Below are 19,255 nucleotides of genomic sequence, written 5' to 3'. Positions count from 1 at the left end.
ATGCTTCTTTCGAAAGAAGCTTTTTTGAAAGACTCTTTTTAAAAAAAGCTTCTTTCGAAAAAGATATCGTCTAGACAGCCATTACTTTTTTTTGAAAAAGCGATCCACTTTTTTGAAAGAGAGCACCCAGGTAATCTGGATGTTCTCTTTCGAAAAAGTTTTGTTTGCAGTCAAGAACGCCTTTTTTCAAAACTCTTTCGAAAAAAGATGTTCTTCCTCATAAAATGAGGTTTACCGCTGTTGAAAAAACTGCCACTTTCTTTTTATTTAATTTCGAAAGTACACGACAACAGTCTAGGCGCAGGTGAAGTTTTTTTTCATAAAAAGGCCACTTTTTTCGGAAAAACGCTGTAGTCTAGCCATAACCTCCATGTTGCACAAACACGGAAGAGTACCTATCCCCAAAGAGGGAGAGCCTAAGAGTTACAAACACCAGAGTTATGAACTGACCAGTCAAACATACACCTCATTTGGAACTGGGACAATGCAGTCAGTCAGTCAGTCGAGAGAGAGAGAGATACACACATGCACATGCGAAAATAGCAAATACTGTACAGAACAATACTGTGTTAAACACGAAAACTACTAAAAAAATAATTTTAGAAAAAGATTTGATAGGTTAAGGAAACTTTCTTTGAATGTTTCATTGAAGATGGTCAAAAGTAGCATTTTTCTTCTGCATAGTAAAATTTCAAAGCTGCATTAAGTCATATTCAGAGGTGAGCTTTTGAAAGAACAACCATAACATTTTGTTCAGCGTTACAAACATTTCAGCGTTATGATCTCCATTCCCAAGGTATTTGTAACTCTGAGGTGGCACTGTGGCTAGTTTTGTGGGTTTTTACATTCAGGATGTATGATTCCATTTAATTAATTAACTGGTTAAATGTTAAGTTGAACCAGTCAAGTGATTAAACGGGCGGGCAGGCTGAAGCAGCCCCGCACTGTGGGCAGAGGCTGCTTCTAGCCCAGCTGCTTCCGGCCCCGTGCTGGGCTGACATCTCTCAGCCTACACGGGCTGATAACAGCCTCGTGTGGGGTCGGAAGCAATGGAGGATGAGAGGGGAGCTTTGCACAGGGCTGGAAGCGGCAGTGGGGGGCTACAGATCGGGGGCTGCTCCCAAGTAGCAGTTACCCATTCACATCCCTAGTTGACCTTGGATAATACCTTGGATACATGTAACTTCTCCCATATATGAAGGGGAGCACAGAAGAAATCACAAAGGTATTTATTTGGAAATTTAACAGCTGGGTGATTGGAGATGGGAGCTGTCCTTTCAGCACTGAATAAGAGAGGACAGATCACAAAAGGCCTTGAAAAGGAAAACATTAGACAAGTAATTTATATTTGATGTTAAAGAGAGGGAGCCCAAAGAGAGTGTGAGATGGTCAAAATGGACTAAGAAAATGATCTTTGCAGCTGCATTCTGAATAGGTATGAGTAGAGCAAGATTTTATTTCTCAAGGTGAGAAAAAAGGATGTTATCGTAATTGAGAACAGATAGTGTAGGGAATCAGTCTTGTGATTTACGTTAAGTTTTTAATGTCTGAGTTCTCATTACTTCACAGACAGAAGAAGGGGAAATAAGATATTATGTTTAGTCATATGAGGCCTTTCTTCTTTTTTTAGTCTGTTTTCAGCAAACACCATGGAAGAAATCATTCAAAATTTGAAGCAGGATGGCTGTCCTTTTGCTCTTAAGCAGCTAGAGGTAAAGTTTAGTTGTATACATTTACCTTTATTAAATCTTAAGGTTTGATTCTGATCTCACTTAAAGTTACATAAGTCTGGAGCAAGTGTGTTAAGATGTGTGGAATTACTTTGGTGTAAACCTGGTGTGATAGCATGCCCAGGTCCTTAAGATCCAGGAGCTAGCTAGTCCTGCTGATTTTAGGATTTAGTCAGCAGGACTAGCCACATGTTTAACTGCAGCTACAGAACCTATGTCTTTATATTTATTGTAAAATAGTTTTGCACTGCACAGATTTTCCTACACAAGTATTCCTGACCATATAAACACCTCATGTCTGGCCATGATCAAAGATTTGGTGTTAATAGAAAACTTTGTACTTCTCCATTTGTTGCTCTGGAATGATACATATTTAATAAAAAAAAGTCAGATTCAGTGTTTTCCAAAACCTCTCTTGGAACATAGCAAACCGGTATTTTTTCTTTAAAAACAAGTGGTCCTGTAGCACCTTAGAGACTAATACAAAATATAGATTGTGTTATGAGCTTCTGTGGGCACAACCCACTTCTTCAGATAACGAGTGGAGCAAGAAGCACAGAGACACAAATTCAAACCAGAAAAAGGAGAAAAGGGGAAGGAGAAAAGAAAAAAACCTGCCAATTAGTGTCCATGGTAAATGACACTAATAGAGTGGGCTGTAAATATCCGATACTTAACTTCTGATGTCATTTGGGTGTTGATTATAACGGCCCATCCAGGAAATGTCTTTGTTCAGTCCCTGAATAAATATGTCAAATTTGCATATGAAGGCCACTTCCACAGTTGGTCTCTCTAGTTGGTTCCTGAAATTATTCTGCAAGAGAATCGCCACTTTTAAATCCATTAATGAGCATTGTGCAGGTTAAAACATTCACCAATAAGTTCCTGTGTGATACCATTTTGAATATCTGGTTTGTGTCCATTAATCCTTTGTCGCAGAGACTGTCCAGTTTGGCCAATATACATGGCAAAGGGACATTGCTGGCACTTGATGGCATATATCACATTAGAGGATGTACAGTTATACGAGCCTCTTGATGTTGTGGCTAGTGTGGGTAGGTTCTGTGATGATGCCACTTGTATAGATGTGGGGACACAGAGTTGGCAACGGAGTTCATTGCAGGGGTAGGTTCCCGGGTGAGTGTGTTTGAGGTGTAATGTGTGGTTGCTGGAAAGAATTTGTTTCAGATTAGGGGTTGTCTGTAGGTGAGGATTGGTTTGTCTTCCAAGGCCTATGAGAATATTTTTTTCAAAAGGTAGTAGTCATCTTTTGACTACATCACTTAACTTTGGATGTAACTCTACTTACAAAAGTCTTACTACATTAATTCACCAGCGCACTTCAGACTCAACTACTCAGAGAAAAAGTATCTGTTCACTTATTTAGTTAGTCTCATGGAATCTTTAAATTTTCCTTCTCTTGTTATTCTAGGTATTTCTACCCTGCTTACCTGTGAAAAACTGTCTCAGGATCCATTCAAATATTGCTTAATATTGGATAGAATTCTCCTGGAAAACTTTTATGCTAAAGCAGGGTTATAGCTAAGGGTAGAAACGCTGCTTTTTTTTTAAATTTAATATAATACATGTCACCTTCTCACCCTCTCTTGATCCTACAATATATAATACATCATATAACAGTATCATTAACTTTCCTAGACAAACTGTCTGGAGAAATAAGTGTCTTAAAATTATCAAATGTACCTGACATAACAGATGTAATTGTCTGTTATTACTGAGGTCAGATTAGAAGATCACAATCGTGCCTTCTGACCTTGGGATCTATAATCTTTTAACAGCCTCACAGCTGTGAGGTGGACAGCCCTTGGTGGGGAAAGAACAAGTTAGGAACTGTTTAGAAAAGCTAAACATACACAAATCCATGGGCCCGGATTTAATACATCCAAGAATACTGAGGGAATTGGCAAATGTTGTTGCGGAGCCTTTGGCTGTTATCTTTGAAAACTCGTGGAGATTGGGAGAGATCCCGGATGATTGGAAAAAGGCAAATGTAGTGCGCATCTTTAAAAAAGGGAAGAAGGACGATCCAGGGAACTACAGATCAGTCAGCCTTACCTCAGTCCCTGGAAAAATCATGGAGGGGATCTTCAAGGAATCCATTTTGAAGCACTTGAAAGAGGAGAAAGTGATCAGGAATAGTCAACATGGATTCACCAAGGGCATGTCGTGCCTGACCAATCTGATTAGCTTCTATGATGAGGTAACTGGCTCTGTGGATATGGGAAGGTCAGTGCATGTGATATACCTTGACTTTAGCAAAGCTTTTGATACGGTCTCTCACAATATTCTTGCGAGCAAGTTAAGGGAATATGGATTGGATAAATGCACTGTAAGATGGATAGAAATCTGGTTAGACTGTTGGGCCCAACGGGTAGTGATCAATGGCTCGATGTCAGGTTGGCAGCTGGTTTCTAGCGGAGTGCCCCAAGAATCTGTTCTTGGACTGGTTTTGTTCAACATCTTTATTATTGACCTGGATGAGGGGATGGATTGCACCGTCAGCAAGTTCGCAGATGACACTAAGATAGGGGGAGAGGTAGATACGCTGGAGGACAAGTATAGAGTCCAGAGTGACCTGGACAGATTAGAGGATTGGGCCGAAAGAAATCTGATGAGGTTCAACAAGGACACGTGTAGAGTCCTGCACTTGGGATGGAAGAATCCCAAGCGTTGTTACAGGCTGGGGACTGAATGGCTAAGTAGCAGTTCTGTAGAAAAGGACCTGGGGATTATAGTGGATGAGAAGCTGGATATGAGTTAGCAGTGTGCCCTTGTAGCCAAGAAGGCTAATGGCATATTAGGTTGCATTAGGAGGAGCATTGCCAGCAGATCCAGAGAAGTGATTATTCCCTTTTATTCGGCTCTGGTGAGGCCACATCTGGAGTATCGTGTCCAGTTCTGGGCCCCCCACTATAGAAAGGATGTGGATGCATTGGAGAGGGTCCAGCGGAGGGCAACCAAAATGATTAAGGGGGCTGGAGCGCATAACCTATGAGGATAGACTGGGGGATTTGGGTTTGTTTAGTCTGCATTTGATAGCAGCCTTCAACTTCCTGAAGGGAGATTCCGTAGAGGCTGGAGAAAGGCTGTTCACAGTAGTGACAGATGGCAGAACAAGGAGCAGTGGTCTCAAGTTACAGTGGGAGAGGTCTAGGTTGGATATTAGGAAAAACTGTGAAGCACTGTAATGGGTTACCAAGGGAAGTGGTGGAATCTCCACTGCTAGAGGTTTTTAAGTCTCAGCTTGACAAAGCTCTGGCTGGGTTGATTTAGTTGGGATTGGTCCTGCCTTGAGCAGGGGGCTGGACTTGATGACCTCCTGCGGTCTCTTCCAGCTCTATGATTCTATGATGATTCCATTTGATAAGGTAATTCCCTTCTTTTCATGTGCTAGTATATTTATGCCTGCCTTTATAATTTCCACCCCAGTGGATCTGACAAAGTGGGTGTTTGCTCATGAAAGCTCATGCCCAAATAAATATTTTAGTCTTTAAGGTGCCACAGGACTCCGTTATTTCATTATAGAGAAATTTTAAGAAAGAGAAACATATCCATAAAAAAGGGAATTTTAGAAGCAATCCTGCATAGAAAGGTTTATGCTCAGTATTGAAAAGAGAAAAACATTTAGTCTATTATACTGCGCAACATTAAACAAAAGGGAAACTTAATATTTTACTTTAATGTGGTTTCCATCACCAGCATTGTTGGCCTGATGGTTAGAGAAGTCACTTTGGACTTGGGAAGTCTGTAACAGAGCAGGGAATTGAACTTTAATCTCCTATCTCAGTGTGCCTCATTTCCCCATCTGTAAAATGAATAGTTTTTCCTTATCTCTCAGGGATATTGTGAGGATCAATACAATAAAGATTGTGAGGTGCTCAGATACTATGATGGTAGAGCCATATAAAATAGATCAACTCACACACTAGTATTTATAATCTGTTCAACTTCACTGAGATATATTGTATGTTTTACAGTATCAACATAGAACTTTGACTTGATGCTGATGAATGATAAAGGATTGAATGAGCATATGATTATTTTTCCCAGGGAGGGTGATATCTCCAAGTCAAAATGGTGGCAGAGTGGTGAAAATTATGTTGCCACTATCTATGTTGTTGAAGAATAGAAATCTTCAGTCTACAGCTTTAAGGGGTAAGAGGTTTAATAGTGAAATTGTCACCAACAGCAATAGCCAGAGCAATAACTGCCAATAATTTCATTTAAAATACTGAACATGAGAGGGAAACCCCCCCTTTAAAAAAGAATTAAGGCAGCTTTCACATCTCCTTGTGCATTCAAAATAATTCAGCCATGATTACCTGGCAACCAGTGGAAAGCAGGTAAGAAGTAGGGATGTTAGATAGCATGTAGCTCAGGATAGGCCAGTTCGTGGCTCTTTGCTTAAAGTAATGCAGCTCTTGCTAGTTCTGAGCCGTGCACCCGGACTACTCACAGCCGACAGCTCTGTGCACGCGACCCAGCGCCTGGAGAGAGAAGCACGTGGCAGCGGCAGTGGCTCCGGGACCCAGGCATTGGGTTGGGCCGGGGGGAGGATTGGGTAGGAGCGAGGGGGGACTGGGTGTGCCTGGCTCTGGGGGAGGGGATTGAGTTAGGGGGAGGCTGGGAGTGCTTGGCTCTGGGGGAGAGGTGGAGGATTGGGTTAGAGCAGGAGGCTGGGGTGCCTGGCTCTTCAGGAGGGGAAGGGCATTGGGTTAGAGCAGGGGGGCTGAAGCACCTTAAACTAAAAGTCTTCATGGATGCAGAATAAGGCAGTCAACACAGATGTCATATTTAAATTCCAGGGCAAAAAGGATCAGCGTGTACCTGGTTTACATTGTGTTTCTTTAAAGAAAATTCAAAGGCTATTGTTTGCCAGGCTGAAGCAATTATTCTGAGATACAGGCAGTCCCCGGGTTACGTACAAGATAGGGACTGTAGGTTTGTTCTTAAGTTGAATCTGTATGTAAGTCGGAACTGGCGTCCAGATTCAGCCGCTGCTGAAACTGACCGCCAGTTCTGACTTACATACAGAATCAACTTAAGAACCCCAAGCATCCCCAAGTCAGCTGCTGCTGAAATTGATCAGCAGCTGATTCCAGGAAGCCCGGGGCAGAGCAACTCTGCCTCGGGCTTCCTGTAGTCAGCGCTGGTCAGTTTCAGCAGCGGCTAAATCAGGACGCCTGGGGCAGAGCAGCTGGGGTGCTGCTGGGTTGCTCCAGTAGCGCCGCTCCTCGGCACTACTGGACCAACCCAGCAGCACCCCATCTGCTCTGCCCCAGGCGTCCTGATTCAGCTGCTGCTGAAACTGACCAGCAGCGGCTGAATCAGGACCAGAGCAGCTGGGGTGCTGCTGGGTTGGACCAGTAGCGCCCAGAGTGGCGCTGCGGGACCATCCGGCAGCACCCCAGCTGCTCTGCCACAGGCATCCGGACAAAAGCCTAGTCTGCTGGGGGGGGAGGAGGGGCGGGGCGTACTAGCTGCGCGCCCCCCCCCCACCTCAGCAGACCAGGAAGACACGGGCGGCGGACCGAGACGCACCGCGGTCCCGCCGCCTGGGTCCTCCGCGGCTTTGCTGCCCGTCTCCCTGGTCTGCTGGAGACCAGCAGACCAGGGAGACAGGGAGCAAAGCCACTGAGGATGCCGGCAGCGGGACAGCCCCGGAGCGTCTGGGCTATCCCGCTGCCGGCTTCCCCCGCGGCTTTACAGAGGCAGGGTTGGCGGGGGAGACCAGCTTAAAAGCTGGTTTTTCCAACCACCAGTTCCACGGTGCCACCTCTCCCCTCCCTGTCCCCCCCCCCCCCCCCCAGCATCAGCCCTGTCCACGGGGGGGCCGAGTTCCCTGCGGATAGGGGCTGCTGCTATGAGCCAACCTCTGTCCATGGGAAGCTCAGACCCCTGGACAGAGGCTGCTGCTGCCACGTGCTACTGCCCGTGTATCAGAAGCAGCAGTGCAGGGCAGCTGGTTTGCATGGGGAGATGGTTTTTAAATTGGCTCCCCTGGCAGACTGGCTCCCGCCTGCCACCCTACACTGCTGCTTCTGATACAGAGACAGCAGCATGGGATGGCATGAGGATCTCAAGGAGTGGGGCCAGGAGCACACTGTTTACTGGCCCCCGACCTGGGGACTATTGAATACTTGTGAAACCGCTAAGATTTTATGCAGTTACACGACTTAAATTACATGCTATCTGACTTCCCTGTTACATACTGAGCATGTGGGCAAGACCAACCAATCAGGCACTTCTCTGTAGTAACACAGAAGCTCCCCACAAGTGTCCCATCTCCTCACTGTTGGAGACATTTGCTACTAACTGCCACTGATGGGCCATATGCCATCAAAGACAACCTCATCATAACATCTCCTCCCTAAAACTTACTAAATTCAGTCTTGAAACAGATTTTTGCACACATTCCCTTTGGAAGGCTATTCCAGAGCCTCCCTCTGATTATTAGAAAAATTCAACCCTAAACTTATTAATGGCTAGTTTATATGCATTTGTCCTTGTGCCAGCAAGGACCCTTTGAAACAGGACTAGTTCAGAGTGCATTAATGAACTGCTACCATGCATCAGCAGGCTGCACATGGACAGTTTAAGACGCAGCAGGCTAGATTCTCACCACAGTTGGCTATCATTTCATTGTTCTTGAAGACAAACCATCTTTGAATGATGGGGTTTTTTTAGACAGACCTTTCATAGATTTGTTGAAGTTTGAAGGGATGACTAGAGGCTTGTAAATTAATTTAGTGGTTGAAATCCTGGCCATCTTGAACTCAGTAGCAATCCTACCACCTAAGGTCAACAGGATCACAATTTCACCCATATATTCAAATTCTGATATGGTATGTGAAATCCTGGCCCTTTTGAAAACCATGGGGTTTTGCCACCTGTTTCAGTGGGACCAGCATTTCCCTACTGTAGCATATTACAAATAGTTTAGATACATTTTAATTTGTTCAGGTATACAGGAATAAATACACACTTCTTGTGTTTGAGTTATTTGTATATTGGTAAATTAAAATTGTAAACAAGAAAAAGTTCGTACTTACAGAATAATCTGGGTCACTTGGTAACTGAAGACAAGTCAACAATATGCATCTTAATACAGCCAAATGTAAATGTACAGTTTGGAGCAAAGAATGCAGCCATAGTTACAGGATGGGGGACTATCCTGGGATGCAGTTGCTCTGAAAATAATGTTGAGGACCCAATGGATAGTCAGGTGAATATGAATTCCCAGCACACTAGGTATGGCCAAAAGGGTAATGCCATCTTTGGATGCCTAAACAGGGAAATCTCAAGTGGAAAAAGAGGTTACTTTACTTTTGTATTGGGCCATGATTTGACCACTACTTGAATACTGTGTCCAGTGCTGGTGTTCACAGTTCAAGAAGGATGTTGAGGAATTGGAGACTCTTTAGAGAAGAGCCAAAAGAATGATTAAAGTATTAAAAAACTCAGAGAGAGACTGAATCTATTAATTTACTAAAAAGAAGGTTAAAGAGTCACTTGATCATGTCTGTGGAGAACAAATAATTGATAATGGTCTCTAATCTAGCAAACATAAAATTACTCACACATCAAAGGCCATTGAACTTCTCCAAATTTTTCAATGGTAAGAGTAATTAATCATTGGAAGAAGGGTTGTGGTGGATTTTCCTTCAGTGACCATTAAAAAAAAAATCTCAAGATTGGATATGTTTCTAAAATAGATGGTCTTGGAATGTTTTGTGGGCATTGATTCTTTGGCGAAGTGTCTGAGACGTTTGTCCAATGTACATAGCAGACGGACACTTTCGGCACATGATAGCATAAATTATATTTCAGGATGAGCAGGAATATGTGTTCTTGATCTTATAACTCAGTTGGTTAGGTCCAATAATGGTATCAGCAGAATGAATATGAGGACAAAGCTGGCAACAGGGTTTGTTGGATCACAGTAATTAATGATAAAAGCAGCAAAGAAAATACACACAGCCCTCCCCAAAACTTGACATTTACGGCACCAGAATGTACAAAGTTCCCATCAGCATTTCAGCAGAATAATTCCTGATGGGCCAACAGAAAAATGTAGCTATACAGTTCTCTTTACATTGTTTTCCTTTACTCTGTTGGATAGGGCAGCATTTTTTTTTTATTGCCATGTGTAGTTCAACCAAAATAAACCTTATGAGTTCATCTCAGATGAATAGAGTTGACTTTTAGCAAGCCAGCAATATCTCCTCTCTGTTCTAAGGGGGAAGTGCCACATTAGACACCAGAACTTTCCTTTTTAGGCTTAGAAACCCAGCAAAAATTATGTTGTCCTGATGGAGCAGTCTGGAGTTTAATATTTTACCTACTTGGGAGGAAGGAGAGCTTGAAAAAAGTTGAATAATTTGAAAAAGAAAAAAAGTACCACCTATTACTCATTCATACAGGGGAGCGTAGCTTTGATTCCTTGATTTCAGTTGCACCTAAAATGAGTTGTTAGGAGAAACTTCAGATTAATAAACACCTTTGGGTAGTGTCCACAAAAGTACTTAGGGTTCACTCCCCAGATGCAGGTACCTAAGTATCAGGTTTAGGCACCCCAGTCCCAGTTTGGGCATCACTATGATCCAAAGCTCCTGCCAAGTCCTATACAGCTCTGATTTTACTGCCTACATTTTTCAAGCTAAAAGTTCCCTCAGCACCCATGTTTTGCCTCTGAGCACTGCACTGTTGTGTCCCTGTAGGTATCTGGACACTTATCTCCCGCCTAAGCCCAGAGTGATTCACAAACCAGGAGAAGATGGGCATTTAGCCATCTGTGTTGCCATTCTGGTAGGGGGGTCTTTTAGCATGCCCACTGGATCAGGTCCATTCAGAATCGATGGGGCGAGGGTGCTCTCTCACAGCTGTTATCCAAGTGGTTAGAGCGCTAGCGTGGGAAGTGAAAGACCCAGATTCAATTTCCCATCTGCCAGAGGAGGCTAATAATTGCAAGGTGGTGGCAGCAGCCAGCTGCACCACACTTCTTGAATTGTTTCATGTATGGGGAAGCAGGTACCTAGACCTCTCGCTCAAACACAGCTTAGGTGCTGGACTCCAGGCAGCATGTTCCTATTTGTGGCTTGCCTGGAGTTCACTGAAAGTATGTCACTAAAAGTGAACAGTCTGGTATTCGAGGACTCAATTTCTTACACGTACTTCCCTCACTGTATGATGATTAATTACCGACCATTAATGTTGTTGCAAATCCAACCTGCAGTATGCTGGGCGGCTACACTGAAATAAAGATTGCATAAAAACTGGAATGGGTGGCAGTGCCCTTTAAAAGATCTTATCTGCATCCCATGTTTTTCTCCTAATGCAATCTGTTCCTCTTCAGTCTTTTTTCCCAGATATGATCTTCCTCTTTATGCTATCAGTTTATTTATAGATACATTGGTGACTCATTTTTTCTGCATTACACCCACCTTTTGTGCTTCTCTTTCTTTCCCTTTCTTCTACATGATTTATAGCAACAGTGCCCCCTCCACCTCCAACCTCTTTGGCAGCCTCTGTGTGCATTAGCATAGTAAACGGCTGTTTTTAAATCTTTTCTGCTTCAGTGCTTCCTTTGATCAGTGGTGCCCCACAATGCACTTTGCACATTTCACCCAAGGAAGCTCCTAGGCACAAGTCTGGTATAAGCAAAGATTTCTGCATCAGACAAGAGTTTGCCACTGTGCAAACGAGTAAAGGGCTCTAACTGGAAATGAGGTCAGGAAAAGGGAATTAAGGGGGGGGAAAGGAAGTAGGGAACTTTATTAGAATCACTGGACAGATCTGAAGAACAGCAAATTGTAGTTGGAGTGGGTCAGAGAAGGAGTTAGACAAACTACAGTTCAAAAAAGCAGTGATGGGCTCATGATGATTAAAGGAATTATGAAAAAGTTTTCAGTTCAAGTCAGGGCTGTATTTTTTTTCCAAATACACGTTCAAAGCTCCACTTTCAAATCAGCTAATAGGTACAGGCAAAACAGTGATAAAGCTTGACTCACTAGTTACATTTATAGGATCTACTGCTTGCACAGCAGTTGAATTAGTAGACATTAGTAAACTGGCAAACAAGGTTATTACTCTAGGAGCTGTCATCTGGCAGGAGAGAGAATGAGAAATCAGAACACTGAGGAGCCAGAAAATTTCTTGGATTTGATGACTGGAAATCTGTTATTCCAGTCTGTGGGTTAAGAGTTTAATGTCCTAATTCATAATATAAGTAGGTAAATCTTACCATCTGCCACTTCCCATTGTAATAGTAAACAATCTTTTGTAAATCACAGCATACTATTATGGTATGAACAGTGTGGAACTTTTATTAATGCTGACATAAAATTCTTCAGTTTTAAGATTTTAAAAAACAGTGTCAATCTGTAGAACTCTTTTCCACTGGATGTTGTGAAGGCCAAGATTATAACAGGTTTCAAAAAAGAAGTAGGGCTGTTAACATGTGTTTTTGTGTAAACATGTATCTGCTGAAATTTTCAGTGGATAGACATTTACAGGCCGGGGGGGGGGGGGGCGGGGAATGGCACAGGCTCCCATTTTCCCCTTTCCTGCTGCCTCTGTATCAGAGGCAGCGGCAAGGGGCAGTCGCCTCAGAGGGAGCTGGTATACGCAAAATGCTCCTGTCTGCTCCCCTTCACCCACGCTGCTGCCTCTGATTCAGAGGCAGCAGCGCGGTGGGGGGCGGGAGCAGGTGGCTTCACAGAAGCTGGCACACGTGGGTTGGCTGCCACTGAGACTTAAAAGCTGGCTCCCTATGAGCACCGGTTCCCGTGGAAGGGGAGTCGGATCAGTGGGAGTCGGTATGCGCGAGGAGCCAGCTTGAAAACTGGCTTCCCATGTTTACTGGTTCCCTCCTGTCCCCCGCACCTCCTGCGCTGCTGCCTCTCTATCAGAAGCAGCAGTACGGGAGTGGGGATCAGATGGCTTTGTGGGATCAGATGGCTCCCTGCTACCCCCATTCCTCACCCCGGCTGCTGTCTCTGTGGGAGGTGGGGAGGCGGAGCAGGCAGCTATTTAGGAGCTGGCATGAGAAGGGAGCTGGCTTCTAATGAACACCGGCTCCTGCCTCCACTCCCCTTGCTGCTTCTGTATGACTATGCTGTAACATCCATAAAAAGAACTAAATAAATTCACGGAGGATAGGTCCATGAATGGATTTTAGCTGAGATGGACAGGAATTTTCCCAACTCTGTTTTTGCTGTTTGGTAGAAACTAGGAATGGATGACAGGAGGGATCACCTGATGATTACCTGTTCTGCTTGTTCCCTCTAAAGCACCCGGCATTGGACAGTGTCGGAGAACAGGATACTTGGCTAGATAGACCTTTGGTTTGACCCAGTATGGCCATTCTTATGTTCGTATTAATCTCCTGTTTGTCATAATTACAAAACCCAGAACTCTTGTTTACATTCCTCTACTTCCCTAGTGACATTTTTGGAGCTCAGTTCTAATTACTTTATTGTGGTTTTTCATCCATATGGCAGCTGGTCTGTTTTTAATTGAAAGTTACTCATGAGTGATAGGCTTCTGCAATTGTTTTCTTTTTTTTAATGGAAGCAGTGCATACCAATTTTAGTGGAAGCAGTGCATAACCAATTGCATATTAGTTTGCAAATATGTATAAGGAGAAATACATTTTTGAAAACTCTATGCATAGCTCTATGTTTTTTTGAATGTTGCGCTAAATAAAACCTATATACTGTATCCGCAGCTTACCTGCAAGATCTCTTGTACCTACAGATGATGCAAATAATGATCAGTTTTAAAAGGTTTTTTAATTGCGCCTGTAATTCTTAAATGTGTAATAGTTCATAAGAAACTGATATAAAAGGCCACATGCTCTCATGTACCCTACTGTGAATCAGGAAGTCCTACTGACAAACCAAATTAGTCTAGATTTGAGCCCCAGTCCTGCAAAACTACTTGTTGAGGACATGGGAGGTAGAATGTGTGCCTGCAGAGAACTCAGGTTATATACAGAGAGAGGGGTCCCTGTGTGGAGTGGGTTGCTGGTTTTGTGATTGAGCCATGGCTTCAGAGGACAGACTAATTTTCTCCATTAAAAGAGGGACTGTAGTGTTGAAAAACAAGGCACAAGAGAAAAATAAAAGATTATGGCACAGCAAGGGCAATTTTGAGGCCACTTGGAAGCCTGCTGGTGATCACATTTATAAGATATGCTACTTCTTAGACGTGTGGGGTCTCTGCTGTATTTATATGCTGTAGATAGAGGTTAGTGAAAGTGGAATAACAGAGATTTTCAGGCAAATTAACATGATTTTGTCCAGCAGCACGGTGGTGGGGTGGAATGTAAGAGTTACATAGAAATGGAGAGGATAGGCTTAGGGATGGAAGTGCTAAGAGTATCGCCAAGTGTTGTTTTATATCTTTCCACCTGTCTTCATTTTCAAAAACCATTTAACCAGAAATCGAAGACAGAAAAAATAAAGTTTAATTTCTTCCGCAGGTAATTAATAAAATGTCTCCTACATCCTTAAAAATGACTTTGAGACAGCTTAGAGAAGGAGCATCCATGAACTTGCAAGATGTACTAACAATGGAATACAGACTGAGCCAGGCATGCATGGTAAGAACAATGTATAGTACACTTACTGCTTCCAGACAGAGTGAGCTGGTTGATGACTCTTGCAGTTCCATACTAATTATATGAACAATATAGCTGACAAAGATATCACTGTCAGTAGCGCAGCGGTGTCTTTATTCAAAATGACAGTTTCCATTTGTGTGCCTGCTTATGCAACTGGTAAAAGGAAGCCCACAAAACAAGGTTATAAGAAGGAACAGTGGTTTATTAAGAAAAATATGGTGAAGTTATAGTATAGAAAATTAAATAAGTAGTGTACAGTACTTAGCTTGGTGAAGTAGTTCTGGTGCAGCAGCATGGTTGTCTGAGTGAAACCCCATAAGGTTCCTGACAGGAAGCCTGCATTTTTAATATACTCACTTTTTGTCACGCCTATATAAACATATTATTTTTGAATTGATAGTTTTGTTTCATATGGACCTTGGAAATGTGCAGCCTGCCTCGTTCATACATGAAAATATTGTTACTCTGTTCCTCAAATGAGTAATGTCATTCCATTTTTTTAAAAATGCAGTGAGGATTTGATAGAACATAATAATTTAACTGAAAAGTGTGATACACATAACACACCAGAAATCAAATGAAACAAGGGCTCTGCCCTGAGGAGCTTACACTCTAAAGACCAATCTTGTAGACCCTCCTTGTGTGGAACTCCCATTCAATGGAAAGTCAAGGTGGTGTGCTATGGAAGGATGATGTGACCATAATTCAATCAACCCCAGTGCACAGGACAGCAGTTCAAATGACTGGAAGTGTGGAGCTGTGTTAGTAAGATGGATCAGTATAGGATGGGAGGAGAGCATGGGGTGGATGGACTCAGAAGATTGTTCCAAACACAGGGTATAACATGAAAGAAGGTGCGAAAGCCAGAAGTGAAGAAAGAAGCAGGGGAGCAGTTAGGTGAGGCCATTCAGAGCAGTGTAAGAAGAGTAAGAGAACAAGATGAGAGCAGTGGAAATGTAGTGGGGTACGGGCTACCATAACAGGGACTTGATTCAAAAGCAAGGGGCCTCCGGTGAGAGAAGGGTGCATTGTTTTACACGTCTCTTTGTCTTTCAGCATGGCCATGACTTCTATGAAGGTGTTCGAGCAGGTAAGGATGCACGCTAGAATGATCACTTAAAGTTAAGAGTGGGTAAAACACATTGCTTTGTTGCTCATTTGTCGATACTAAGTAAAAGTGCAGTGGCTTGTTTGACAGTAATATCCAGTACCATCATTTTAGAGAATACTGGTCTGTATACTAATTTATCCTGCTTATTGCATTATATCCATGCCACCGTAGATTGTCAGCTGGCCTGTTGTAACACAATAGAAAAAGGCTTTCTTGTTAATATAAAGTACTTTGTGTTTTATACACATTCCCTTTGCACCATTGACTGCTAGCACAGATCTATGAAAATATTTGCACCAGTTCATCTGAAAGGAACAAGGTATATATCCTGTGTTGGCAGTAATGAGCAATGATGATGTAAAGTATGATCTGCCATCACTTACGCATTCAGTTCAGTTCTGGTGTCAGCCAGAGTAGTAGGCAGTCAGGCAGCTCTAAAGTGATTTGCAAAATCAAAAGTTAAGTTATTAACAGATATTGATTGATTCAGCGTGGAACCTCATTCATTAGCACAGGTACTATTTTTGGCAATGTCTCATATATTATCATGACATAAATATTACCATTGAAAACATTCCTGGGTACATAAAGTTTTGAATTTTTTCAACCATTTCTCACTATTAAGTAGGCAGGAAAGGAAGTGGCAGCAAATGGTGGGCCTTTGTCTAGTGCAGAGGTGGGGAACCTAAGGTCTGGGGGCTGGATCCAGCCCCCAGCTTGCCTGGATCCAGCCCGAGGGGAGCCCACGCTGGTGAGGGGTGCGGGTTTTTATTTGTTTCTCACGTGTGTAGCCCTCAACTAATTTTTCTGCATGTCAGCAGCCCCGACCCAAAAAAGGTTCTCCCACCCCTGGTCTAGTGGCTTGATCTGGGACTCAAGACTAAGGTTCTCTTTCCAGCTCTAGCATTGATTCACTATATGACCTCGTGCACGCCTCTCAGTCATTGTCTCCTCTGTAAAATGGGACTCCTGGTGGTTATTTAAGAGCTGATGCACTTAGCATGAGACACAGAGAGAGATGGTTTCCTAAGTAGATAACAGCAGATCTAGTTAAGGCTCCTTGAGTGACTCAGATGAGTTTTTAATTCAGAATTTATTTAATTAATTTACATATTGTCTTTTCTCCAAGAGTACATCTACACAGCATGAAATAATGTCGAGCTGGAGAACTTCTTACTCCAACTTCTGTAACCCTCATTTAGAAAGGAGTAAGGGAAATCAAAGGAATAGTGTTCTTCCTTTGACTTGCTGCTGTGTAGACAGCGCCAAAAGCTGAATTAAGCTATTTCTACTTCAGCTACACAATTGACATAGCTGAAATTATGTAACTTAATTCGACTTTTGCACTGCAGTGTAAACGTGCACTAATAGTCCTTATATACCTTGTAAAGAAATTTAAGGTCTGTGGATGAAGAGTGTTAAGTACTAAAGGCACCTCAGGCTCCTTACCGTATCATACCAAAGGACAGGTAGGGCTTCTTGTGCTAGCAAACAAGATAAGGAAAAGTGCAATTTCAAAGATGCTGTTCCTACAATATATTCTAAATGTATGGGAAATATGCATCATCGCAGAGAGATCTGTATGGAAAACGGCAGTCCTCACTGAGAGGCTGAGTGTCAAGCAGCAGTCATGATTCCCATTTATAATGCCACAAGGTCATTAAAATTATCCGGGAAGTGGGCAAGACAATGACAGATTACTTGTCTCAGTGTTCAAGGTAAACACACAGTAAGTGGATTGAGAAACAAACATTAAAGGGCAACAGCTGGGAAAGGTCCATTTGCTGCATAGTATCTCTTTCTTGTGTCTGTTATAACATGATTATCTGAGAACTAGACTAAGCCTAAGGGTAATAGAAAGTATTCACATTTCATTGTGCAATATGTAATTGTGAATTTTAACAGTTTTTCCGAATCATATTTTGGCCCCAAGCTGCCCTCTACCTTACTTTGGATAATCTTCCTGAAATCTCTTAAGACCACTTGGCAGATAAGGTGCTCATGTAGTGTGAGAGAGGATGTCAGAAATTGTAATTTTTAATAGCTAAATAAATCTGGGGATATAGAGAGATATCCCCAAATCTTTAACAGATTGATCTTTTAAGATGCTGAGCACCCTCAACTCCATGAAGATGCTCAGCACCTCACAGAATTAAGCCCTAGTTGAATAATATGTGAATTTAAAAGATTAGAATAATACTTACGTGGTTGCTGTTAAAAGAAACCATTTGCTAAGTTACCACAAACAGCAGCATAGAGGACAAGACTTTGCCTTATATGAAAACAAATGATAAGATATTGGATGGTCGGTGTGATTAGTTGCAATGGCATAGTTCACTAGGCAGAAATGTGTGGAATTTTCAGAGCAGTTGTTAGGTCTGGCTCTTACTGATTTCACATCTCCATCACTGCAAATTGTAGTGCTGCTGCTTTCCATCCTGGAGAACAGAACAGTCTTTGGACAGAGAACGCATCCCTGAGAAATGATGAGCACTTCTCTCCGTCAGGGGTAGCAAATGTGCAAATACCATTACAATCTGTGAGAGTTTCAGGTGCTAATCACCTCTTCACATCTGTCTATAATCAAACACGTGAGACAGCTTTGCATTTGGAGCACATATTTAATGGTATTAAAAGTGTTAAATCAGTGTTAATAATAAGTAATGAACTTGCCTTAAATAAGTTGTGGAAAACTTCCAACTTTCTCATCTGTTCCTGCGCTTGACAACACTCCCCCCCCCCCCCCCCCCCACCCATCTAGCCAGATGAAAACTTGTTGGTTTTTGAGTCATTTTATTTGCTACTATTTGAGAACGTTTTAACAACCCACATTCTGTGATTACAGAATACTTGGTTTCTACTGAAGGAGGCAAACCGTGGCTACTTGGACAAAGATTAAGAAAGGCAAAGCTCTAAGGTTAAGTCTTTCAGAAATTTGGCCTGTGAAAAAATGCAGCATAACTGGCAATCAGCTGCATCTACAAGCAAGGGGGGAGAAAGTGTGTTCAGGATGAACAGGATCAGTTGTAATATGTCAGGAAGTCTTCAGAGTTTGGAAACTAGCCTGAAAAGGAAAGTGCGAGTTTTAAGCATAACAAAGGAGCTTCTTGCCAGTTTTTGTTTCCTGTCGGGATGTAAGTGACTAGTTGACTATCCGATAAGCCTGGTTGCTTCTCCCTCATCCCCTTTGCTGTATCAGAGGCAGCAAAGGGGAACAGGAGCCTGTGCTGGGGGGAGCCAGCTTAAAAGCTGGTTCCCACCTGCACCATCTCCATGGGGATGGCAGGGGAGGCAGAGCAGGGAAAATGGTGCGAGCAGGGACTGAAGCAGTCCCCCTCGCACCGAGTCTGACTGCTGCGCCTAAGCCTTTAAATGACAGAGGTGCAGCAGTCAGGACCCCGTTTTGCTGCTGCCTTTTAAACGTAGCAAGAGCCTCACAGCGCTCTTGCTAAATGTAATAGGCAGCAGTGCAGCTGGGTTAGCAAGCACCCCCCCCATTGACTAATTGAGTAGTCGATGGAAAATCCATCAAGTACTTGATTAGCTGATTAGTTGAAATTTAACATCCCTAGTTTCTGTTTATCTCCTGTTTATTGGATGAAAGCTGTCTTGTACACATAGCCTCCGTTATCTCCAAGGTCAAAGGCTGTAGGGAAACTGGAGTTTCTGCATGTCTAAATCCCTAGCTGTCTGATTCATATTTGGTTTCAGCTATGGTTAAAAATGTCCATAAGTAACACAGTTAGCATTCCAGCCATGTTAAGTGTG

General features: G+C 42.8%; 1 protein-coding gene across 2 annotated transcripts in view; it reads left to right on the top strand.

Moving 5' to 3' along the window:
- The window catches only part of HIBCH (3-hydroxyisobutyryl-CoA hydrolase), a 77,581-nt gene that overhangs the window by 56,234 nt on the left and 2,092 nt on the right, over positions 1 to 19,255 (top strand). For both annotated transcript variants that reach the window (XM_006113317.4, XM_014568603.3), the window contains exons 11-13: positions 1,631 to 1,712; positions 14,236 to 14,355; positions 15,433 to 15,466. In XM_006113317.4, the coding sequence (XP_006113379.2) occupies positions 1,631 to 1,712; positions 14,236 to 14,355; positions 15,433 to 15,466 (236 nt within the window). The remainder of the gene's footprint in view (positions 1 to 1,630; positions 1,713 to 14,235; positions 14,356 to 15,432; positions 15,467 to 19,255) is intronic.

Source organism: Pelodiscus sinensis, chromosome 7, assembly GCF_049634645.1.
Source record: "Pelodiscus sinensis isolate JC-2024 chromosome 7, ASM4963464v1, whole genome shotgun sequence".
In the NCBI taxonomy this organism is placed as follows: domain Eukaryota; kingdom Metazoa; phylum Chordata; order Testudines; family Trionychidae; genus Pelodiscus; species Pelodiscus sinensis.
The sequence above is the reverse complement of the archived record's forward strand: the minus strand, read 5'-3'. Positions and strand labels throughout refer to the sequence as shown.